The sequence below is a fragment of the Telmatherina bonti genome (assembly GCF_933228915.1).
Source record: "Telmatherina bonti genome assembly, chromosome: 1".
NCBI classification, from domain to species: Eukaryota; Metazoa; Chordata; class Actinopteri; order Atheriniformes; family Telmatherinidae; genus Telmatherina; species Telmatherina bonti.
The window spans coordinates 6,784,692-6,808,851 of NC_136619.1; the positions used below are offsets into that span (position 1 = coordinate 6,784,692).

At 40.6% G+C, this 24,160-nt stretch overlaps 1 protein-coding gene across 1 annotated transcript in view; it reads right to left on the bottom strand.

Annotated features, from left to right (window-relative positions):
- LOC306755142 (neural-cadherin) overlaps positions 1-24,160 on the bottom strand; it is a gene marked incomplete at both ends in the record, with an annotated part of 401,965 nt that overhangs the window by 90,718 nt on the left and 287,087 nt on the right. The window contains 2 exons of the mRNA XM_079239421.1: positions 896-1,023; positions 4,820-4,947. Coding sequence (XP_079095547.1) covers positions 896-1,023; positions 4,820-4,947 — 256 coding nt within the window. The remainder of the gene's footprint in view (positions 1-895; positions 1,024-4,819; positions 4,948-24,160) is intronic.

The window sequence follows — 24,160 nt, forward strand, 5'->3', positions numbered from 1 at the left end:
CAATTCTTAAAGGACTTAATAGTAACAGTTAACAACATTACCAGCAGATAAAATGGTGAATCATCTGTGTTCAGTAAAACAATAAGTATTTCAAAGACTGAATCAAGGGGCAGCATGTAGAACGAGAATGAAAAATGGGCCCAAACAGGAGCCCTGCGGGACACCACGTTATAAAAGTGATATGAAGATTCATATTTTCTACCTGGCAGGTGAAACATTAGTTCTCTCCATGTGGACTCCTGCAACCTGACTTCTTCTCTCAGGTATTTCAGCACGGTGAAACCATGAAATCTGCACAGTAGTTTTAAATGTATCTTACTTTTAATAATTTTAATGTTTAATTTATGAATTTCATTAATAATTTATGAAATATATCTATCTAATTTCATTGTGATATTGTCTGTGTTGCTGGTTTTTATGATTTTGCACCATCTGTGACACTTTTCACGTTTTATCTAAAGCACCTTGAATGGTCTGGTGCATGACCTGTGCTGTATGAAGAAACTCACTCTGCCTGGCCTGAAGTACAGCGATCAAAAGCTGCACAATGAGGAGTGGAGAAGAGTGAAACTTAAATATCCAGAACCACCTATACTGGTACATGATATTATTATAATTTTAGTAATATTGAACTTTCTGTAACTTCCTAACATCAGTCAACACAAGTCAAAGTTTAAATGCTAAATGTTACATTAACGCCATGCGGGACTTTTTCTGCTGTGATGTTTTTGCTTTTTTTGAATTCCCATTAAATCACAAACTTTTTTAATTTGACTTTTCAGCAACAAAGTCCTCGTCATGTCTGAAATGGGTGAAATGATAAGAGAAAAGAAGAGATCTCCGGATCGGCTAAATGTCAGGAGTGTGATCAGCAGGTTGGGATGTTAGAGCGTACCTGTCAGTGTTGGGTGTGACACCTGTCACTTCACAGGAAGAATGATCCTCAGTGGTCAGCCAGCTGCCCAGACCCTCCATCTCCATCACGGCGGCCCCCGAGCATCGATCCAGGGTGAATCGTACCTCCTGAAGAGAAAAGCAAATGAGGAAATGTTCCACAGATTCAATGTTATCTCAGAAAGTAGAGCCTACATTTGTCTGGAACCTTTGGGGTGTAATTTATGCTGCGTTGTGACGTCTGTTAACATTATTACAACAGACAGAGCAGCAGATGATTCACATTTCCTTCATGAGTTACTCAGGTGCTGCCTGCTTTGTCTCCTGCCAATGTACACATAATAACAGCCATCCTACGTCTGCCATGTCTCAACAGGTAGAACATATAATATATATGATACATGTATTTAGATTGTTATTAAGTGATTAATATATATCATATGCTACATATAATATATATGATACATGTATTTAGATTGTTATTAAGTGATTAATATATATCATATGCTACATATAATATATATGATACATGTATTTAGATTGTTATTAAGTGATTAATATATATCATATGCTACATATAATATATATGATACATGTATTTAGATTGTTATTAAGTGATTAATATATATCATATGCTACATATAATATATATGATACATGTATTTAGATTGTTATTAAGTGATTAATATATATCATATGCTATATATAATATATATGATACATGTATTTAGATTGTTATTAAGTGATTAAGAGGGTATTTAGGGAGCATTTAAGGTTAAAAATCCGACTTGTGTAGTAATTTCGGGTTTCTCCGTGGCGTAGGTGCAGAACTCTGAGGGCCGCCTGTATGTATAAATTATGGAAAACACTTTGTGGTATAAAAAGTGCTTTATAAATAAAATGTGATTTGATTAGAATCGATTCTTTAGAAACATAAATCAGTCATGTTAATTAGTGGAAAATAACAAGACTCATGATGTAGTCGTGGAGCTCTCTCTCAGCTGTAATTCCACACCCATCAAAGACACATTTTCTGTGATCCAAGTACTTCTGGATGAGGTACTTGTGAGTACTACCTGTAGTAACAGAAGTCAGATGCTTTCCTGATTAATGAACCGCTGCTGAAAGCTACAAGAAAAGCACATTTTTCCCAACTCAAACCTGCAAAATGTTACCAGCAGTCTGAGTGGGAGTGACACTGTGGACATTTTCACCACATTTCTTCTGCCTCCTACTCTTACGTGTCCTGGGTCAGAGTCCATATTCACACACCGCCCTACCAACAGGTCTGTCTCTATGAACATCAGGTTGTGTTGCTACAAGACTCAGCAGGTAAAGAGTAAACGGCTGTCTGATGCAAAAACCCACAACGCAGGGTGTGAGTGCTTGTTTTTGTTTCTCTTATTTCACACAACCCACTTAAAAAGAAACAAAATGTCTTCAGAAGAAGTGTGTAGAGACATCAAGTGTTTGGACCTGTTGTGCTGCACACACACACTGCTGAAATCTGTGCCGCCGCTGATCTCACACTGTCACACAACCGGGCTGGATAAGCCGCTGCTGATTATTCAGGACAAGTGAATAGATTCATATTTGATGTGGAATAATACCTCTGTGATGCGGAATAATCCCTGTCATAATCACCAAAGTCGCAAATTCATTCTGGCTTTCGTACAATCCAAACTATGTAATCTGCGTTTCTACATGTGTTGATGCGACGGCGACCCTGCGACCGGTTTATCCTTTCATTCGAAGGAAACACAGCAGAAACAACAGACGCAACAGAAGTGGTGTGTTCTGTAAAGTATCCATCTGAATGACGTTTCTGGGAAGAAGCTCAGCGTGTATTACATGTACGTGTACTTCAGCGGTGGATCAGAGGCATGAAAAGCTTCCAGGTGCTGCAGACTATCCAGGTCTAACCAGCTGAATGAAGCAGTGTCATTTTTCACTGGTTTTAATGGGGCTGACTCACTGGATCCTTTGTTTTTACTGCAGTGGAACGTGTGAGAGTAGTTTTTGGGGCTTTTGGGAAGACAGAGGAGTGAGTCGGAGCGAGTCCGTCTGCTCTCAGGTGTTTTAAGCTGTCAGTGCGACTGTGACTTGAAGCTGTCAGGCTGGGTTAAATCAAAGCCTCCAAAAATAGGCTCCCCAACCGCCTTGTTGATATTTAAGGGATGAAAAAGAGCTTTTAGAAAGTGGTTATGTGTGAATTTTCCTCGGAGCTGAAAAGCTTCCGGCAGTTCCCAGTCAAATGAAGATTAGCTTCATTTGACTCTCATTTAAATCAGATGAAATTATCCCAGACAGAAACTGTCAAAGGTGGACCACTGCAATCATCCCTCTCACTCCTACCGCCATTATCTCCCTTTGTACCGTAATGTTCAGACACTTTTATAATACTTCCATCTTCTCCATTTGGACCCCTGAGGGGAAAAAGAAAAAAGCGACGAGGCTCAGATGGAGTTAAAGGAGGTAATTTGGAGTCTCCATCATGTTTTCGTCAGCTGCATGTGATGTTAATGGACAGAAGTGTCTCAGGTGGTAGAATAGATTGTCCTGCTTCATCAGTTATGTCCTTGTTGAGACAATTCAGCCACCTGAAGAGCGACAAGTGATCTCTGAATGCATATGAATGGTTAGTGGCGGTCAGGGAGGCCATCCCAGGGACTTGTCAACAACTGTCAAAGGACTGTTTGGGACTTAAAGCTGGGGTAGGTAACCTTCCTCAGAGACATTTGTTTTACTCCTTGTCCTGATAGTAGTCTGTACATTTTATTATCATATACAATAAGAAATATAGTTAGACTCCTCAGTTTACTGTAAATCTGTAAAAACTCTGACCAATCCAAACGTTCGGACTGAAGTTGTTCATTTCCTATATCTCATAAGCTTCTTCTCCCGGCTCCCCTCCTCCCCCTCCCGCAGCGCATACCTGATAGCCACACCTTGCATATTAATAACATGTTAGGATGAAAATACAAAGTAGTGAAGAAGAAACTCGGAAGGAAAACATGGCTGAGAAAATGCAGGAAGGATTTCCCAACCCGGCTCGGTTTATTTGCCTCCTCCTGCTAAACAGCCGAGAAAGAGAAAATCGTTGGTGGAAAAAGCTGAAAATTGAAAAGCCTTGGATCACGCAAGGAGCAGAACCAGATGGGGAGGGGCCAAGACAGGGCGCTATTTTCACATCTTGCTAGCTCCCCAACGTGACCTTCTCCAGATTTAAAATGCTACATGAGAAACTTTAAGTACTTAGAAACGAGACTTTTGCATGAAATATTCCCTTTAAGATAAAACAGTGAGTTATGAATTTCACATATTTATTCCTCCTGCAGACGTGTTGAATTTTAACAAATAAATCCTGAAGTTTTCATTCTTATTTGTCAGATATATTTGATTTTATTATGTGTGATTTTATCTTGTGAGTCGTCCTCACAAGATCCTCCAGGTATCCACCAGCTGATAAACGTCACAAACGTTTCAGAAGAAGACTGAAGTGACAGCTGAAACATGTCCAAAGTAAAACTACAGCTCCTTTCTGAACAACTCATTGTCTGAAAAGAAAAGAAGTCGGACTTTATAGCATTTTACAGTAAAAACCCTCCTGGAAAACATCTCTTACCTTCAGCTGCATCATCAGTTGTCATTAAGCATCTTTTACCATCATGTCAGTCAATACAAAGAAAACATTAGATGATGTTAAGGATTCTAACATCAGTGCGGTATATGTACGATACCTGCAACCTCTACAGACAGACAGGTGTTTACATAACAGACGCACATGGCAGCTCTGAGATGAAGACAAAGGAAAATGACAGAAAGCTCATCCGTCTAGATGTGAAACATCTGGGGGTGAGTAAGACAGTGTGACAGGACTTGCAGCTTCTCTCTAAGTAAATGATGCTGATGTAAAACGTCCCACCTTGCTGTTGCTGCGGACATCCAGCCGATGCCACCGCCTGTCTGCCACGTTCACGTTGCCTGGTAACTGCAGCACCACCGTGCCAGAGCCATGGTTTATTTTTAAGGTGGGCGTCCCGTCTATTAGCTCTGGATGAAAGGAGAGAAAAGGGAGAAATGACTGGTGAGTTAGTTTCTTTGCTTTGAGAGCTGCTATTTGGACACTTTTTAGGTTAGGTAACAGCCATTATTTGGTGCTGGTAGTCAAGAGACTGGGCTGAAAATGCTGCAGTAGCCTGATGCACAGACTAGAATAAAGTAGAGCATGAACACTGACTGGTACAGAAGGCTGAAATGCAAATATTACCTCTGCATATTAGCATTAATGAGGATTACTGTGGTTTTATGATGCATTTTTTTCTTGATGGCAGTCACCAAACATCAGAGAAAAGTTATCACATTCTTTTTTCTGACCTACTCGAATGGGAAATTAAAAGTTAATGAAGTGATGAAGAAAGCTTGAGTGCTTTGTGCCGTATGTTAGGAATTACAGGAAGCATGTTTACTAACCAGCACTGCCAATCCATCATCATGGCAGCTAAACTTCATGTCGACACAAAGCATCTGCATGTTGGCCATGAACGTTTACAGCATTAAGCGAAAGCTTTAAAGCGTCGTGCCAGAGACCGCTGGTCGGGCGGGGATCAACTTGCTCTTTGGTGGGCGATACATGTGAGTCTGTGTATGGTTACACACCACATTTTCTACATTGTTTATTCGTAAAAAAAAAAAAAAACCTAATAAAGCTTCTAACCCTATGAAGACGTTATGGTGTGGTGGTTTTGTGGGTTGACCTCGTTCTGTTTTCCGTCTTATTTTGTAGTTTTCCTTGTGCTTCCTGTTTAGCCTTGCTTTCTGTTGGATCACCGTTAGGTTTGGTTAGCTCATCATTACACCTGTGTTTTCTGTGGATTTATGCTTCTCTGTTTCAGTATTGCTGGTTCATTGTGTGTTTGTTGCTCTTTTTCATGGTCTGTTCAGTTTATTAAAGTAATTCTTGTGAGTTCTTTGGCCTTCCTGCCTCTCCATCTCTGCAATTGCGTCTAATTGCCCATGTCTCCATGCCTTCATGACAAAAGACCGATGTGACAGTATTGAAAGGTGCATTTTCTCTGACATATTGCTTCACTGTCTAGTAAGAATCCTGTTGAATGCTTATCTCCTGTCCTCTAATGGATACCAGGAAGCAGAAGATTACACTATAATAACTGTGACGTATGACGTGGTAATGAACAGTAAATATGCCACTGAAAATGTCATTTTTGTTACATTTTCTTAAAGGGTCAAATAAAGACCTGCTGACTTTTCTCCCCATTTTTTAATGAGCCAGACCTCAAAGTGTTAAGTTTGTGGATTATCATGGAAAAGTTCAGGAGGTATAAATACTTTCCAACACCACGTTTTCTGCAGTGCCTTCGTGAAACGTGGTAATTATACTTTGGAATTACGTCTAATGTCACGCTGCAGCACGTCTCTCTTGGCTGTTTTCAATTAAAAATAATAATATGCTGTTACAGTTCATGTCCAATGGTTTATTGTTGCTAATTTTCCCCACGGCCACCCTGAAGCTACGCTTCCTCACAGCCACTGCCAGAATTAGGGATCCAGTTTGCATTTAACCATTCGCTCTCCGCTGTCATCTGGAAAACTCCCAACTGGCTCCTTCCTGTTAACTTAAAAACTGAGCTTTCTTTCTGCTAGAATTCTAATTAACAGAAAAGAGGGAAACAAAGCTCCATGTGAATATAGCGAACCTCTCCATGTTTGCCGTTATGCTGGAGCCAGGCGGGGTTGAAGAGAAAAACCTAATTCCCAGCCTGCAGCTCTGAGCTCAGCTGAGTTTTCGTCATCCCTCTCGCTGCATGTCGAGTTCTGCCAGTCAGTCTATCAGCTTTCTTTCATCTGCTGTCTCCCTGCTTTACCTCGTCACTTGCTTCACTTTCATTAACTTCTTCCACCGTAACTGACATTTTACATTGAGCCACCTTCAAATAACTCACTAAAGCTTCCTCCTGACATCCGACTTTGTCCCGAGACTGGGTGAAATACTGTCTATTTTTTCTGTTTTAACTTGGGTTGGGTTATAAAAAAAGCACCTGAAGCTACAGTTCAGCTTCTCTGCTGATTTCTTGACATGGTTTTCTTGCATCTTCACCTTGACTTAAATGAAACAAGGTGTTATGATAAACAACGCGCTGCTCCTCTCCGTCTTCTGAAGGCAAAGCTGTGCCTTTGTAATGACTGCCACACACTTCATTATCCTGCCCCTCATACAGTTCAGTAGTGATGAAAAGAGAAAGGAGAAAATATCTAAGCTCTGGCAGCGCCATTTCTTTAATCCACAGTGAGTGGAGCTTTCTTTTCCTTTTGCCTTTCACTCAATTAGCTCCAAGCTGATATTGCCTGCTCCAACTCCACAATGAGGGGCCGCTACACACCAGGAATAATCCAATTAGGTTTAATGTAATGGCTGAGGCAAGAAAATGGACCCAAGACAAGATGGCAAATTCTTTTTATGAGGTCAACGGAAAGCTCCTCTCCTTTGTGGAACCTGTAAGTTCTCAGGCACTAAGACACAATTTCAGAGTCCAAGCTGGGACCTTTCATCTGTTTCACTCCTTTAATTTCCATCCTGTGGGCTGAACCTTCTGCAGCCTTCAGGCAGATTTCACCAGTCTGGAGTCCCAATTTCTGCCAAGTAAATCTAACCATGTATACAATGGGAGAGCAAGTGTGCGGGGTGTGTGTGTTGTTTATTTACTACATGAGACTATAAAGAATGTTTGATGTAAACAGAAGAGTAAAGCTGTCACCCAAATAAAAGAAGGGAACTTGTCTATATAAATGTCTATATAAAAACATGTCATATCATAACGTGACATGTTTAACGTTGTAACACGGAACACAAAGCACTGGATGTACATGTTGTAAACTGGGAATACTGGACGGAGATTGATCAAGCTGAAACATTTCAGCTCTTTTTAGCAAGTCATTCTACCTTGATTTATTATTGTACACCAGATACAAGAATACTTTATTCATCCCTGAGGGGAAATACAAGGCTCCAGTACAACCTGACCAAGATCAGACAAACGAACAAACAACCAAACAAACATAAGATAATAGGCCAGCTTCGGACAGCATTACATTCCAGGAGACTTGATAACCAGCCTGAAAGGCCAGTGCAGGGAGCCTGATTCAGATAACAGCTTGGTTTTGGGTCAAGCCGAGCTTTGTCTGGCTCAGCTTTAAGTCCTTAGTGGTCTCAGTCGGACTCCCAAACAGCCGAATCGGGGGGTCAATTTCCACCAAACCGAACATCAGCTTCTCCATGATGTTTCCCACCTACTGAAGAGGTCCAGAACCGCAACCAGCCTGCCAGTTCGGGCCAGACTGGCATCCAGTTCACAGTCCAACTCTATCACAGCATGAGTTCAAGTGCCTGGACAGTTATGAGTCACACAGTACGTTACCTGCCGTCACACAGTGGGATGGTGCATGTGTATCCAGGTGTGTAAGTTGCATTTAGTTAACAAGCACCAGTAGTTACACAAAGTTTGTATGGGATATGTAAACCACTGGCCCTGCGATGGATTGGCGACCTGTCCATGGTGTACCTGGCTCTTGTCCAGTGAGTGATGGGATACACTCCAGCTTCCCTGCAACCCTGAATTGGATGAAGCGGTGAGGAAAATGGATAGATACACACCATGAGAGAATGAAGTTGTTGACACAAGGACAGTCCTGTCAGGTTTATGAATTGGTATGTACCTTTGTTGACCATGAACTATTTGGTTTCCTCCTCCTCCTCAGCAGGAGCTGAACAATAACCACGGAGAGAGACGCTTCTTGCAACGGAAAAGCCAATCAGGCACTTCTACCGACAGCTGGTGTCATGATTCAAAACACAACAAGAGAAAGAGGAAGAGGAGGAAGCTGCCGTGCAGACAGAGGGTCTACTAGTGTTGCAAATTATGTGCAAAAGCACAGAAAAAATAAATAGACACAAAAAGTATTTTTGTTTAGTTTGTCAAACGTGTGGGCGTCTGGATGTGCCAGAAAGTGAACACAAACACTCCCACAGGTAGTTTGAGCAAGTAAACATCTGGAAAGGTCACTTTTTAAGATGGATTTGGCATTTCATCAGGAGTTCAGGATGGATTTGAAACACTTTTCAGGAATAATGCTGGGAGGGGGTACATAGCAGACAGAGACAATTAGAACAGAAGAGGGACAAGCAGCTGCTAGCACTAAAAAGAGAAGAGAGATACAACGAGAAGAGGTGAAACAAGTTAAGAAATGAGTTGTGGGCAGAAAGTCAAGCTGATGGCAGATGATGGACAGGTTGGCAGGGAGGGAAATGCACGACAGACCAGTCAGACGAGAGAGAGAGAAAAGAAATAAATACGTTTCAAAAAGAGGATGTTGGAAGCAAGAAGAAAATTTCCCTAAAAGCAGTCAGATGCTCAATGTAACGTTGGACTGAAGACAGAGTGATGTAAAAAGTGATGATGGGGCATCACAGTTCAGCCAAACATGTTGAAACAGCTGATGTTGACAATGATCAATACCAGGCGGGTGGAGCGTCCTCTGCTTAGAGGAGCCGCAGCAACCTCAGAGCGAAATTTCCCCTTTAACATGATCTGAAGTGTCGATCAGCGTTTTAGAGATGTGGGCTGCAGGCAAACATTGTCTCACCTTATTTCTCTACCTGAATATTGATTTTTGATGAAGTAGATAAAGCCTTTTAAACTTATTTTCCTCTCCTGAAATAAACTTTCAGAGCTATACAGGACAAACCAGTTGGAAGGCAACAGCAGGAGAGCAGCATCAGCAGCTCTTCGTCTAATTAATAAACATTTATTCAACCTCGTTCACATTTTTGAGGTAATTCAGAAAAAAAGTCTGTGATTAAACATCCAGATTGCTCTGAGCTCCACGACTCAGACTGAATAGATCACAAAAAGCTTCCAATTTTAGGATTTTCCAGCTTTGTAGGCGTCAAATGTTCAGTTTTTTTTAAAAAAAAACAAATAATCAAAAGATTTCTGTCCTTTACTTCCCGTTTAATTAAAAGCAGCAGTAAAAGGCAATGTTTAAGTGTCGGACAGAATTAGGTAGAAACAAAGAATTTGTGTCTGAATTCACACTGAATGCCAACATTTTAGCAGAATATTCAGTCAAATACTACTTTTTAATAAATTATTCATGTCTCTATGGTTTTTGTTCAACAATCTTGCTGCAACGTAAAGCTTTAATTTAATTCATTCATTCATTCATTATCTGTACCATTTAGTCCGATTAAGGGTTGCAGGGAAGCTGGAGCCTATCCCAGCAGTCTCTGGGGGAAAGGCAGGGTACATCCTGGACAGCTCGCCAGTCCATCGCAGAAGCTTTAATTCACTGGCAATTATTCAAGAATAAAGTTTGCAACAACATGTAGACAAAATGAAAAAATACTACATAAATTATAATGTTGTAAGGCGTCACTTCTCCAATTATAAATAATTGTCAGTGAAAATGAGTCATTTAAGTTCTCATATACACACATATTTAGAAAACACCACACATGCATTTTCCAGACTGAGCAGCCAGATCACATCTGTCAGATGCAATCATAGCAACATCAGCAGCCAATAATCAGCCGTTTACTCCTTCAATGAATCCAGTCTGCTAACAAATAGCCGAGGCTTAATTCAGTCTCGGCCATATGTGTATGAGTGAGAGGAAACGAGAAAGAAATGGAAGGTTGTAGGTGTGAGGGATCAAGTGGCAAGTCAATCAGTAAAACCTATCTGAGGACTTTCTTCTGAGGAAACACAACACAGAAAACATAAGAACACATTAAAAGTGAGGTTGGGATGGGGCAACACAAGGATGGAAAAGCAGTGGTAACACAGACAAACAGCTTCAACTAATGAGGTGAGTTTGCAACAGGTCAGGAAGAAAAATAGGTATGAAAAAAGAGCACTGTAGAGAAGAAGAGTCTCTCACAAGTAAAGCTTGTTACAAACTGCACGAGAAGCCAGAATTTTGTTCTTGGTCTCAGGGACGCAAGAACACAAAACAAATCTTTCTTTTCTGGTCTGTTAATCCTCCACGAGAAGCTCAGTCTGCAGCGGGGAGGGGTCACTGCATTGCAAGCGGGTGCATTCGTGTGTTTAATGCCAGATGTTGTAAACATGCTTGTACTTTTTTTTTTTAACCACCTTGATCAGCTGTTTTATCAAAACAATCCGTTTTAAAAATGCAGAAGTGGCAACTATCAGCTTAATGCTCTTCCAGGTGGTTGTACTTTTTAAGAATTAGTTAATAAAAAAACAACAACAACATATAGCATGTAAAAATGAGCACATTTAACTGCAGAATGTGGCAAATTTGTCAGTGCACAATACATGTGCATCATACAGCTGCACATGTCCGTGATCAGCTAATAACTTTGGAGTTATATTTGGCGTTAATTAAAGAAAACATGACTCACTATGAGTCTTTTGCCTTTCTCTGGTGATATTTGAGATTTTTGGAGACTGAACGAAGAGTTTATTTTTCTCCTTGAACAGCAGCAGCTGCTGCGTAAGCCCCTCCCCCATCCAAAATCATCACCTCCACTGCATGACCAGCCTGGAAGTAAAAGACAAAATGTTTCAACCCCCTGATGGTTCACTGTCAGACTTTGTTTGTTAATGAAGATTGTTAATGTAAACAATGAAAAAGTTAGTTACTGTGAAATTTTGTAGTCCGGAGTTGTTAGTTAAGTTACTTCAAAACAGTTCAGGCCAGACTTTTTTTTTTTTTTTTTTAGCGATTTTCTATTTCTCTTTCTATTGTTTTGAACTGAAATGCAATTAATTGCATTTTCCAGACATTAACAGAGCTTGAGTTTGTTATATTAATATCATTTGATTCAGTGGTCCAATAAAATCCATTAAAAACAAAAAATGTTCCTCTTAGGAGTAAATGTTGTTTTATGATTTAAATGTGATTAATATAGATTCATTTATTACAAAGCTTATAATTTATTATATATTTTCTAATAGAGTCCCACCCTTAATAACTCCATTATTACCAGCTACAACATGACTATAAGAATCTTATTACATTACCAGTTGCTAAAGACATCTAGCAGAGTTTTTCACCAGCTGGAGCTGGAACTGGGAAGACTGGGAGAACCCAGTAAAGTGAATGACTGTAATCAAGCTGTGTTGTTAGAAAAGCATTAATTACTATTTCAAACTGTTTTTTTCTCAGCCAGTTGTCTCAGTTGGTTAAAGATAGACTTCTGATCTGCTGGTGTAAATTACAATCATCATCCATTTTCACACTTAGGATGATTACAGTGGGTTTAACTGGCTGTGCCAGTGGTCCCGAAAAGAAGCCAGCATGCACTGGTAGCAGCAGCACCAACGAACTAAAGCTTTTTCTTCTTATTGTTAAAATAAAGAAAAAATAACAGCATTCCAGGCTTTTACAAGGCCCTTACACAATGTCACAGAATAAGGGTCTTCTTATTTCAGAGGTATGACTGTCATCGGCATAGAAATGGAACCGATTCCTGGGGGCCCCACATGAAAACAGGACAGCGCTAAACTGTACGTTGCATTTACAACAACATCTCTTTGTTATAGTGGATGCTGGACAGGCCTTTTACCAGATGAAAACATGAGGAGCATCATGAAATGTACAGTTTAACAAAGCTGACCCAGAGCGCTAGAACTCCACATCAGACAGGAATGAGACACCAGTTGGTCTCATCCGTTTCCATGTGGTTGCTATGTTTTGCTAAGAGAGGACAAGATGCTACATCCAGACAAACATGGCCCAGTCTTGGCAGTTTTTGGTAGCAGAAAGATAAAGATCAATTAGTAAAACATCTGACATTTAACATTTTTTAAGTTTTCCATATGATGTTTCTGACTGTTGCAGATCATTAATTTCTTGGTATTGCCGACATTTTTACACATCATCCCAGCTTTCTATTTGGGTATGGCTTGTAAACAGAAGTGAAAGAGATGAGTTCTATGAACACATACAGAGGGAACACACATGAAAAGAAGGAAAGAAGCTAACTGGGAAGGCCAGCTGGGAGTGAAGCAGACTGAGCCAAATGCGATCTTCATTGGAGATGACATGCTTTTTAAATGATGTGGGAGCAGCAGGGTTAGGACAAGACTTTGCTCTTAAAGGGCTCATCCACATGGCCAGGCTTCTTTTCTGCTACTCATACGTAATTCATAACCTCCTACTCCGAGAAAGACTAGATGCACACAGAGAGAGAAGATATAGAGCAAGAGTGTAAAAGTCTGCTTTGTCTACAAGGCAACTTTGAACTCCCACAGAGTTGGAGGCTCTTAAAAATAAAAAATGTCCTCCTCCTCTGATGGCCTCAGGATACACAGGAGTCAAACTGGGAGCATATGGACAGCAGGAACAGCATCACAAATCACACTGCAATGCCCCCCATCGTACACACACTAACACATACATGCACACAAACATCAGTCCCATAGACACTCAATCCCAGAGAAGTCAGTCTGTGTGTAAATCAGCAGGCGAAGCATCAACTTTAGAGCACAGAGCTTCTTGTATAAACGATGTGTCAGACAGCTAGCTAGCCCTGCAGTCAATGCATATTGGATCTCTGCAACCAGCAGCAATCCCTATTTGAAAGCTAGTGTAGTGTCAGGCTGGGGGGTACAACTACATCACAGCTCTGTGGAGATTCAACATAATGCCAGAGTGAATCTGTGTATTTATGTGCACTGCTCTTTGCAGGATCCTTTCCCTGTTTTCATTGTAGTGTCTTCCCACAACTATTTGTTCCAGTTCGACAGTGGACACAACATGAGCAAATACACGGCTGCATTAAACAGAGATAGCACGTCCCTCGTGATTAAAGAGAGATCCTTATCCATATGCCTGGTGGCATTGTAATTATACCAGTTTAATTTGTCTTGTAAATATGCGCATTGATTGGCTGAGACCTGGCTGCTGGAGTTTGCATGCGTGTGCATAAGAGCAAAGAGTAAACCAAACACTTCCAGTCAAGCTCGTCATTTATCTTTAATCTTCCTGGGAACTAATTATTACCGTTATAATCAGTTGAATAATCTCTTTATAAAGCCAAGAAAGGAAGATGTTTGTCTAGATTAAACAGCATTTTTACCATTAAAGACGTATTTAAGTCCAACAGCCACAAATATACTACTGAGGTCTGGAGTGCTTTACATTTCATTTTTTTTTATTTTTTAAAACAAAAAATCAAATATTCAATGTAAATGCACAGATTTATAACATTTTGTATCCCTTCTGACTCCGGTCTTAAAGACAGCCTGCAGAACTCAGTGATGTGCTTCCATCTTGCATCATAACTGCACGTTGAGACGAGTGTGTTGTGGAAGCAAACGTGGAAAAACCTGCTGGATTTCAGCTCTCTTAGAGCCAGAGTGAGTATCTTTCCGGCTTCCTCTCACCGTCCAAAGACACTGGACAACCATGAATGAATCATTGCTTGGTCGCTCTAAATGACCCCTGTGGGTAAGTCTGAGTTGTGTCTCTGTGTTGGACCTGCAATGGACTTCCGATGTGTACAGGGTGCACCTCCTGCTTCCCTTCCATGTGTCTGTATGTAGAAAATAAATGAGGGAGCATACATATACATATATATTTTCAGTTGTGCTCATATTTATTCATAGCCTTTCATTAAAAAAGGAAAAAAACAGCTGCCTGTAAAATAAGCTGAAATTGACTAAAGTAATAATAAATGAACATTTTATGAAAATCATTACATTATTTTCTAATTCTGGTTCAATAGAATTTTTTTTTTCAAAAAAGCAAACAAATAAGATAATTTATTACATATTACATCACTCATAAACTAATATCTAGTTGAACAATCCCTTAATGTTTCCGCTCCAGTCAGGTGTTTTCTGTTCCTCTCAGTCAGACTTCTGCACCTGTTGACAGGTATTTTGTCCCACTGTTCAACAGAAAAGTGCTCTAATTTGTCCAGGACCAATTTGTTTGTTTGTTTGTTTGTTTTTTTTCTTTAACTCAATGAAATGAAAAAAAAATAGTGTCTTATATTACTAAATTATATTTTTACAAATTTTTAGTTATTGTTCCTTTTTTAAGTCTCCAGTAATTTGAGTGACTGTTTTAAATTCAGCTTTTCCTTTAATGAAATATATATATATATATATATATATATATATATATATATATATATATATATATATATATATATATATATATATATAAATATATATATATGGACTGGCGAGCTGTCTAGGGTGTACCCTGCCTGTCGCCCAAAGCCGGCTGGGATAGGCTCCAGCTTCCCCGTGAGGGCCTGCTGCTGAAAGGTTCTGAAAAACGGCTAAATATAAAGTTTTGTAGCACTTTGGTAGTTAAGTCTACAGTGTGCATCAGTGCAGTTGGTGTATGAGGAAACTGAACACTGATAGACCTTCTGCAATGAAATGTGTAAATTGTTTAATGTGTTAATTTTTCTTTAATTAATTAGTTGTAATTAACAATTATTAAAAATATTTTGTCACATTTTAAATTATCTTTAATTTATAAATCAACAAAATAAGGAAAAGCTTTACTTAAATTTTTGAATGAAAAGAACCTTCAACCACATCTGTTTAGCCATTTTATCCACCTTATAGTTTATCATTTTCTCAGTAGAAGGAAGTTTTAATGAATTCACAGTGCAGAGCAGGAGAAGCAGCTCTACAGGTGGAGTTCATCCAGCAGTTCACCTGCATCTGGAGGATAAAGCATCGTCTCAGTCTATCTGTGACAGATGCTTTCAGAAATGTCTCAAAGAAGACATCCAAGTTAAACTACAAAAGCATCTCTGAACACAGGTGGCCTCAGCTATCACCTTTTCAGCACCTACAATGCAGCCCTGATTCTCTTCCATGACGGCCATTTATGTGCAAATTCTTCAGAACTGAAGAAGCAGCGAAACGTCTTCAAGGACCAAGAAAAAAAAGTCCCGTTGTCTTTTTTCAAGCTCTGAGACTTTTCCATCTCATGGATAATTTTTAAACATTTCCCAGTCAACCATGAGCTGCAGGTGGGCCCTTACGTAAGCGTTCATGAGTGATTGCTTTGTTTGCAGAAGCAAACAATATTTCAAGGAGCTGAAAGAGTTGCGTGATTCTCCAGGTGCCTTTCCAAACGTTTTCAGGCAGCTTTAAAAGCGCCTGCGCCACTTGTCTCATGATCCCTGCAACTTCTGATGTACAATGGGTTTAGGATTAATGAAGACAGTAATAAGGCTGCAGTAGGAGCCAGATGTGGGAGACACAAATGTTCTTCCCTCTTTGGGAAGTTATTCTCTGAGCTACATCTGTCTCATCTCATTTTTGAAAATAAAACTTGTAGTTTTCTCTTGGTGGTTTAAAGTTTTGAAATGAAAAAGACTCTGGAGGTCAAATTAAGTTAAAGTGTCTCTATGATGCACATTTCATTCTAAATTATTTTAATATGAAAGTCCAGAAGGGCAAGAAATAATCAAGAATTTTCAACAAACCCCTTCGTTCATCTTGTATTGATCCTCTCAGATCAGCCTCTGCAAGGAACAAGCCAACAGAGAAAGCTCCGCCCCCTGTCCTGCAGGCTGCGTCTGATTGGCCTAGAAGTAGTGATACTTAGCAGTGAAGGTGGGCGTGGCTTTCTTCTCATAAACATGCACAACCCTAGAGAAGATGACCAATCACTGAGTCCCTCCTTCGGGGCGTCACTAAAAGTTTGAAGCAGAAAAAACTCTCTAAAACCAATTGTTTCCGTCGCTACGGAAACCGAACGTTGAGCGCTGGGAAAACTAAAACATGCGTTTAGGTGATAGAAACGGCGCCGCTCACATGTCTGATGAGTATTCAACACTATAACACTGAAAAGCTCAGAAGAATAGAAATAGCGTGATAGAGCCTCTTTAAAAAGTTATTTTTAGCTGACAATTCCAATCAGTGCATTAGATTTCCTTATGTTCGCTCTCCTCTTTATATTTTGCCACATGTACACAAAGGAACATCTTCTGTAATCAGGAATTACAGAATATTACCTCAAGTTTACAGGTAGACATACCCCCTTCTCTTTACTAATAGTTTATGTGGTGAAGGCTTGTTTCACTTAAATGGAGTAAATCTGGGAGTTTTTTGGAATAACTTCTGCATTTATTTAACTGGAAACTAAACAGTAAACCAAAAAAGCTGAATTCCTCTTCCGTAAGTCATTCAGCTCTGCAGAGGCCTGGTAACGAGGCATTCGTTTGATTCAGGTGTGTTGGACAAAGGTTGCGTCTAAAAGTTTATTACCTGACTAAACCCTGTAAGACCTGTGGGAGCGTCAGACTTGCTAACTTTGGCAGATCGTCTCACTTTGTCCTCTGATTTCAGCGGGAGTGTTGCATCCTGTCTCTTCTCTGAGCGCTCTCCAGCCAGTAAAAGTTGGTCTGATGTTGATTTTTGTTTTAGCTCTTGTTGCTTGTCGCATTTTTAGAGTAAAAATATGGATTAAAGTGAAAACCAATTGCAAGTTGGTCCTTTAAATTTCGTTTGAGCCATAAGAAACCATTTAGTTTGATTCTAGGAAGTGTTTAAGGTCTGAACACTGTTACCTGATATTTCAGCAGTCATTTCTCTCTGAAAGCAAATGATGTCCCAGAATGTTTCACCGTCTTTTTGCTTTATTTCAAGGTTGTAAGTATAAAGTTAAATCAAGGTTGCCACACATTTGTCCTGTCTGAAGTTCTTATATTTTATATATTGATTGTAAGTTCGGTTATTTTCTGTCTGGAAGGTCGACAGTAGGAACTATACTGGATGCTACAGGTGTTTCCTGGTTACTTTTAGGTCGTTCAGCATTTAGAAAACATTTTGATCCCAGTTCTGTCTCCATCACAGCAGACTAACAGGTGAATTACCCTGATTTATTTTTTGTATCTGTAATATTTGTCTGTAATTGTAATGCAACACTGTGATGGTAGACCCCTTTTAGAGGTGACCTAAAAGTGGCGGGCCCTTTTCAAACAAAAGGCCAAAGAAGTTTTTTTGTTTTAAAAATCTTCAGTGATCAAACAAACAACCTAAACAATAATTCTATGAATGCAGAAATGTTCGGATTGACAAACTAATTACATTTATTTGTCTAATAGATGAAGTGTTCACGCCCTGCGATGGACTGGCGAGCTGTCCAGGGTGTACCCTGCCTGTCGCCCAAAGCCGGCTGGGATAGGCTCCAGCTTCCCCGCGACCCTGAATTGGAATAAGCGGTTTGGAAAATGAATGAATGAATGAATGAATGAATGAAGTGTTGACACTGCAAATCAACCTCAGCATCCTTGAAAACATCAGGTGGGGCAGTTTACCTCATATAACTGATCAGATGTTTGTTTAATCCAGCTAATCTATATAGATTTAAGAGATATTGAATATGTGTGTAGTAAGGTGAGAAAGGAACAGGACAGAAATGTAGAAAAGCTCGACTGGTCAGACTGCAGAAGTGAGTTAATTTTTACCGAATCCAGGCGACAGTGGACTGAACAGACATGCATCAGGAGACATGAAAGGACCATGTCTCTGCTCCAGCCGGAGTCCTAGCAGTGCTTTCTGCTGGCCCAGCAGTGCCTACCTCCCTCCTGATGAGAGATCAGCTCTGCTCTTGTCTTCCTTCCTTATTAAACAGGAAGATGAGAAAGTGGAACTCCTCTGCCGTGAGCCTCCACCTTTGAACTGCGCTGTGAAACTGTTCTCCCCGATGCAGCTGGTGGATCTGCAGTGCAACAGAAAATAGCTTCACTTCTGAAGATGGGAGCAGTAATGATGGCCTCTCAGCCAGAAGCACAGAGGGGCTTCAACTCCAGTGTGCGATGTGTAAAAACCGGTTATATATGCTGACTTTATACGCTGCCTGGCAAAGGAGAGGGAGGAATTCTTACCGCCTGAATTTAGGTGCGAGCGTCCAGTTGGAAAAATATTGTTGGGATTAATGTGTTTCAGTTGGTAATAATATATGATGTTTGTTTTTTGGGCTTGTTTTTGGTGTTTAAATGATTAATTATCACCTCATACATCACCAGAAGCTCCACGGAGCCAAGCTGTTTTATGTGTTTGCAGAATGAACTCTCTTCTCCATTCTCAGATCAATCCTCCAGCCAACATCCAATCCGGAGTGTGCATCTTACACCCCCCCCCATCCTTCCAATGAACCGCTAGACGATGAGTCTTTGTGAGACGTGGGATCAATACCGACATCAATCATCAATGCACTCAAAATAGATTCTCACGGCAGTTTTACCCGTTGCCATGGTTTCATGCTAACACAAAAACAATTTGTGACTTCCAGGTTGCCTTCAGGTGGTGTAATCATCTGGTTAAAGTTGGAAAAACGATAACTTCACCACGATGGAAACCATTTTCAGCTTTTACATGGAGTTGATGAAATTTCCTTCTGGATGAAGAAGTTTTCATTTTATTTTGTTTCAGTTGCTCTAACAACCATCAGAGGTCACATGTCTGTCAACATATTTATAGTATTTACTGGCCTGCTTGCTCCCATGCCACATGGGAACGTGTCGGGAATGCCCACAGCCAGTTTCACTCATGAACTGGCTCCACTAAAACCAGACTCTCTCCACTGACAAAATATTTCGTAAGGTGCTCAAAAAACCTTTATGAAAATGTCAGAATGATGATGATGATGATGATATACTGTGTATATAATGATTAGATGCCATCTAGGATTCTGTTATTTATGGTGTTTTAGGGGGTGTCAGTGGCTCAGGTTTCTAGACAAGCTTGTTCTCTGGGAGCCGATCCCACATGCAGCGGGTTGTGTCAGGAAGGTGTGAGGTGTGCTGGGGTGACACCTGCAGCCGTTTACCAGGAGAAGCCGGGGTACACCTGTGGCTGGTCACCGTCCCATCACACACAACCAACCAGCAAAGCTCACACACACTCCTCATCAGTCAACCTAAGATGCGTGACTTTGGAAGCCCACACATGCACATGGAGAACATTGGTCTTTGAGGCCCACCGTACTCCAGGTTTTATCTTCTGAAGAATCCGATCCTTTATAGCTGGTCCGGTCCTGTCAAAGCCTGCTAACGTCGCTGTACTCCGAGTCAGTGTGCGTTGCATCAGGGAGGCATCTAAAACCTGCAGGACTGGGGATCCTGCTCTGCACAGAGGAGCATCTTCTGAACTACCTTGCAATGCAATGCGGCAAAGTGCTCCATTTTAGGCTAAAACAGCATCAACATCCAAATCTGTATGAAACACTGAACATAATTCTTTTACTAAAAACAAAAACTGTGCATTCTTACTGACAGGCAGTTATGTCAGTCTGGTGTTTTTTTTATTGGATGGCTTGAACTTTGCGGTCATTTATTTGAAAAGGTTACTGTATATTCATGAATAAAAGATCTGAGCAGCATTTTTCACTTAGAAAGAACCAGTTGGGTGAAACAGCACTTTTCTGTGTGGAAATCTGGATGAGCTCCATGCATAAAAATCATCTGGCAAGAGTTTAACTTAGAAGCGCCTGAACCGCGATGAGGATGGTCATCACAAGCTGAGAATGCCTTCATGCTAATTTAAAGGTTGACTTGCTTGTAAGAGATTTACGATGAAATGTTCTGGTCTCACTAGAACATCAGAGGTCAGCTTGTGTTTGTGTTACTACGCCCTGCACAGCAACACACGGCACACCATGCGAGTTCCACGTGATATCTGCCTCCCCAAGTGGCAGATCGGAGGCTGTTCACTGCCATGTTCACTGTGTTCATGTGTTTGCATGCCTTTCACCTTCTCTGGCCTACACAGCAGGGCTGGCTTGGCAAATCTGCCCTCTGGCTAAAAAAAAAAAAGGGTTGTATGTGTGGGAGGCATAAAACAGCATCTCCATAAGAAGCTAAAGGTCTGCATGTGGTAGTGTATGTACATGCGTGAGCGTGAGAAGAAGAAATAAGAGAAATATGATTAAACACAGAGCTTAGTATCACTTGACTCTGCCTTTACCAAACACACACACACACACACACACACACACACACACACACACACACACACACACACACACACACACACACACACACACACACACACACACATATTGGTACGTGTTCCTTCAGGTTGGTTTTTTATTCCTTTGGAAGAAAAACTGAGAAAAAAAACGTATTTTTCCTTCGTTCATTTCCTTAAACAGAAATGAACCAACTTGCCGTGGATTCAACATGTCGTTCCTTCTTCCTTCTGAGAGACGACCCAGAAGCTTCCTCCGTGTTAACTGTGTTCATGCACCAAAAGCCGCTAAAATGCATCATCATCAGGATGAAGATGAACTCAACGCCATCTGTCATTAGTTCGACAGAGAGAATGGAATTGGTTTTGTGTTTTTGTTTCCGTTCCAAGCAGCTGGATTTACGGTTAACGACTGACCAGCAGGAGCCTGATAGTCTTTAACATGAGTTAAATCTTCCATTAAACTCCTACGTATGTAGAACTTCACATGTTCAGAGTCAGATCAGAATATTCCCGACAAGTTTCAGTTTAAAGGCAGAGCTGTGGAGACGAGGGTAAAAGCCGCCACACGGCTACTCTGAATATTTCGTCTGAATAATTTTACGGCTCTGTGATGGACTGGTGAGCTGTCCAGGGTGTACCCTGCCTTTCGCCCTAAGACTGCTGGGACAGGCTCCAGCTTCCCCGCGACCCTGAATTGGATTAGGTGGTTAGGAAAATGAATGAATGATTGAATCATTTTTACGCTGTTTTTTTTCTTCTGTTTTTTATTGACGTGTTTAAAGTGTAGAGTTGGTGGGAAGGTTCACATCAGTAACAAAATTCCATTAAAAGATTTTGTGATATTTATTTTTTTGAACTTGTGTTAATTTTTCTAATATTCGCATCCAAAAGATATTTAATCGACCAATCAGACGAGGTGTGTTGCTCACCTGTGTGTGTGCTGGATTAAACAGTAAAACTGCCTGAGTTCTCGTCTCGTCTCTAGAGGACGAACCCAGCGCATCTCTCTGTCTTTGCTTTTGCAGAATCAGCACACTGCTGTCATGGCTTGATGTGGAATCCACCCTGCAAGTTTGTTTTACAATTTCCATTATTTATTCACAATTTCACATCACACCTGGTGTGAAGAGACAGAAATGTTGATAATTCACCTCGAATTAGTTGCAGTTTCATGCCGTTTATTCGCATCGGCCTCGGTGTGTAAAGGTCAGCATCGGACGTGGCAACATGGACACACTGCATTTAATTACCTCCACCAAGGTTTGTCTGTTTGTGTTCAAGATAATTTCATTTTGGTGCTGATCCGGACCACGGTTTGGATTTTTTTAAAAGGATTTTTTAACGTGGTGCTGGGCAGAGGAGTGCTTTTCTAGTCAGAAATGTGAAGGATCAACACTTGTCTGCATCACCATTACATCATACCTTCCTATCATTTCCACTGGGAGACTTCCAGTGAGGTCATGACGCCCCCCCCCCCCATCAGGTTAGACTTGATAGTTCTGCAACATCATTGTCTCCAGTTTAATAATCTCTTCCTGGTGCTCTCCGAGACCTCGACAGCAGACGGACGTTGCAGAAACAGAAAAATTAAGATGAGGGAGTTTGTGTTGTGAGAGATTTGATCTGAAACGGCTTCGGAGCAGGCAGAGTTCAGCATCAGTTACCATGGTGACTGACAGGCTCAAACAGAGCCAACTTTCTGAGTCTGGAAACTCGGACTTTTAATGTCACGTTTCCTTTGCAGACGGATGATAAATCACATGGAAAGGTTATCCAATCTGATACACCAGAGATAAATAATCAACTCCTGATGAAGAGCAGCGAGCGCTGTTGGTGTGTACGTCACTGGGCAACCAGAAACTATCGCTTCCTCAACGCGCAGGTGAAACAAAGTAAGAAGATAGTAAAATGTGTGTATGACCACGATGTTTTGGGTTTGTATTGAGTGGAAGGGAGCAGAAAGAACTTCAGGGTGACTCATCAGAAATCTCAGCAGCTGCTTCCTGTTTGTTCTGAGTGGAAATAATGATGGATTATAATCCAGTTCTTCATTTTGGTTTAAGAAACAAAAACAAGAAAATTTAGTGTTTTATGTTCAAAGAAAAAACAAAACAAAACAGGACGAGTCAAATTGATCCAAAAGTTGTTTCGAACTCCGACCTGAACGTAGCTGGACAAGCGTCACATTTGGTTCAAGATGGAAATTCAGGCGACTTTAACATGTTTAGGCTGAACGCTGCTGCTTCACCCCCCCCAGCTCATCGTTTCTGGTCACTACGTCACCAACAGGCGTCTAGTTGTTTCGATTGTGGTGTTTGTTTGCTTTTGCTTGTTATCTTGTCTCAGGCAGTGTCTCAGGCGGTACGGCTGCCTGTCCTGTAACCTGATGGTCGGCGGTTTGAGTCCCCTTCACTCTGTCCAGATAAGTGCAGAGCAGAAGGGTGTCTGGTAGGAAACATTTGTAAAAAACAACATTCACGAGTTCAGTGGGAGAAATAAAACAGATAAAATGATCCTTTTCCACTTCTCAAACAAACAGTTTTTCTATTTAATGGTCAATAATCTCTTTTGTGGAGTTTTATAAATACAATTAGATTTAATTGAAATGCTCATTTACTGATTAAATAACTATTTTAATAAATTCATGACTGTTATTAATAGTATTCCTGTAATTATTAATGTTGTTTATTTGTTTTGTTACATGTGTTAATAACAGTCTGAGTTAGGAGAAAATACAGAAATCTTCCTGCAAACAGAGCAAAAAATCCTGAAGACATTTAATATAAATGCTGATATAAACGTAATAAACTTAAATACTGCAGTGCAGTAATATTAAGCTCCACACAGGCCAGGCGTACTGATGCGTTTATTACATGCAGCAGGTCAACCCTGAAACAAGTTAATTAGAGCTCTAAATATGTACAGCTTGACTCTAATTACACGCTGCATTGTGATTCCTCTAACGACTCAACTAACCTAATCCCAAGTCTTTACGACCCAATAACACACACTGGCAAAGGAAAGGACTCAGCCATTACACTGCAAATGTACACACAACATACACATGTCTACACACAGCACGCCCAGCTCTCCAGGCAAACCTCACCTCCCACACACACGTTAGTTTGGCAGTGATGGAACAAGATCGTCTCTCCCAGGAGAGAGGGTCCGTCGAAGGGAGGGAGAGGAGGAGGTCTTCGTCAATCACTCACAAGACTAAATTTACAGAGATCTTCAACACATTCGGCTTTCTCTTTTCATCTGTCTGG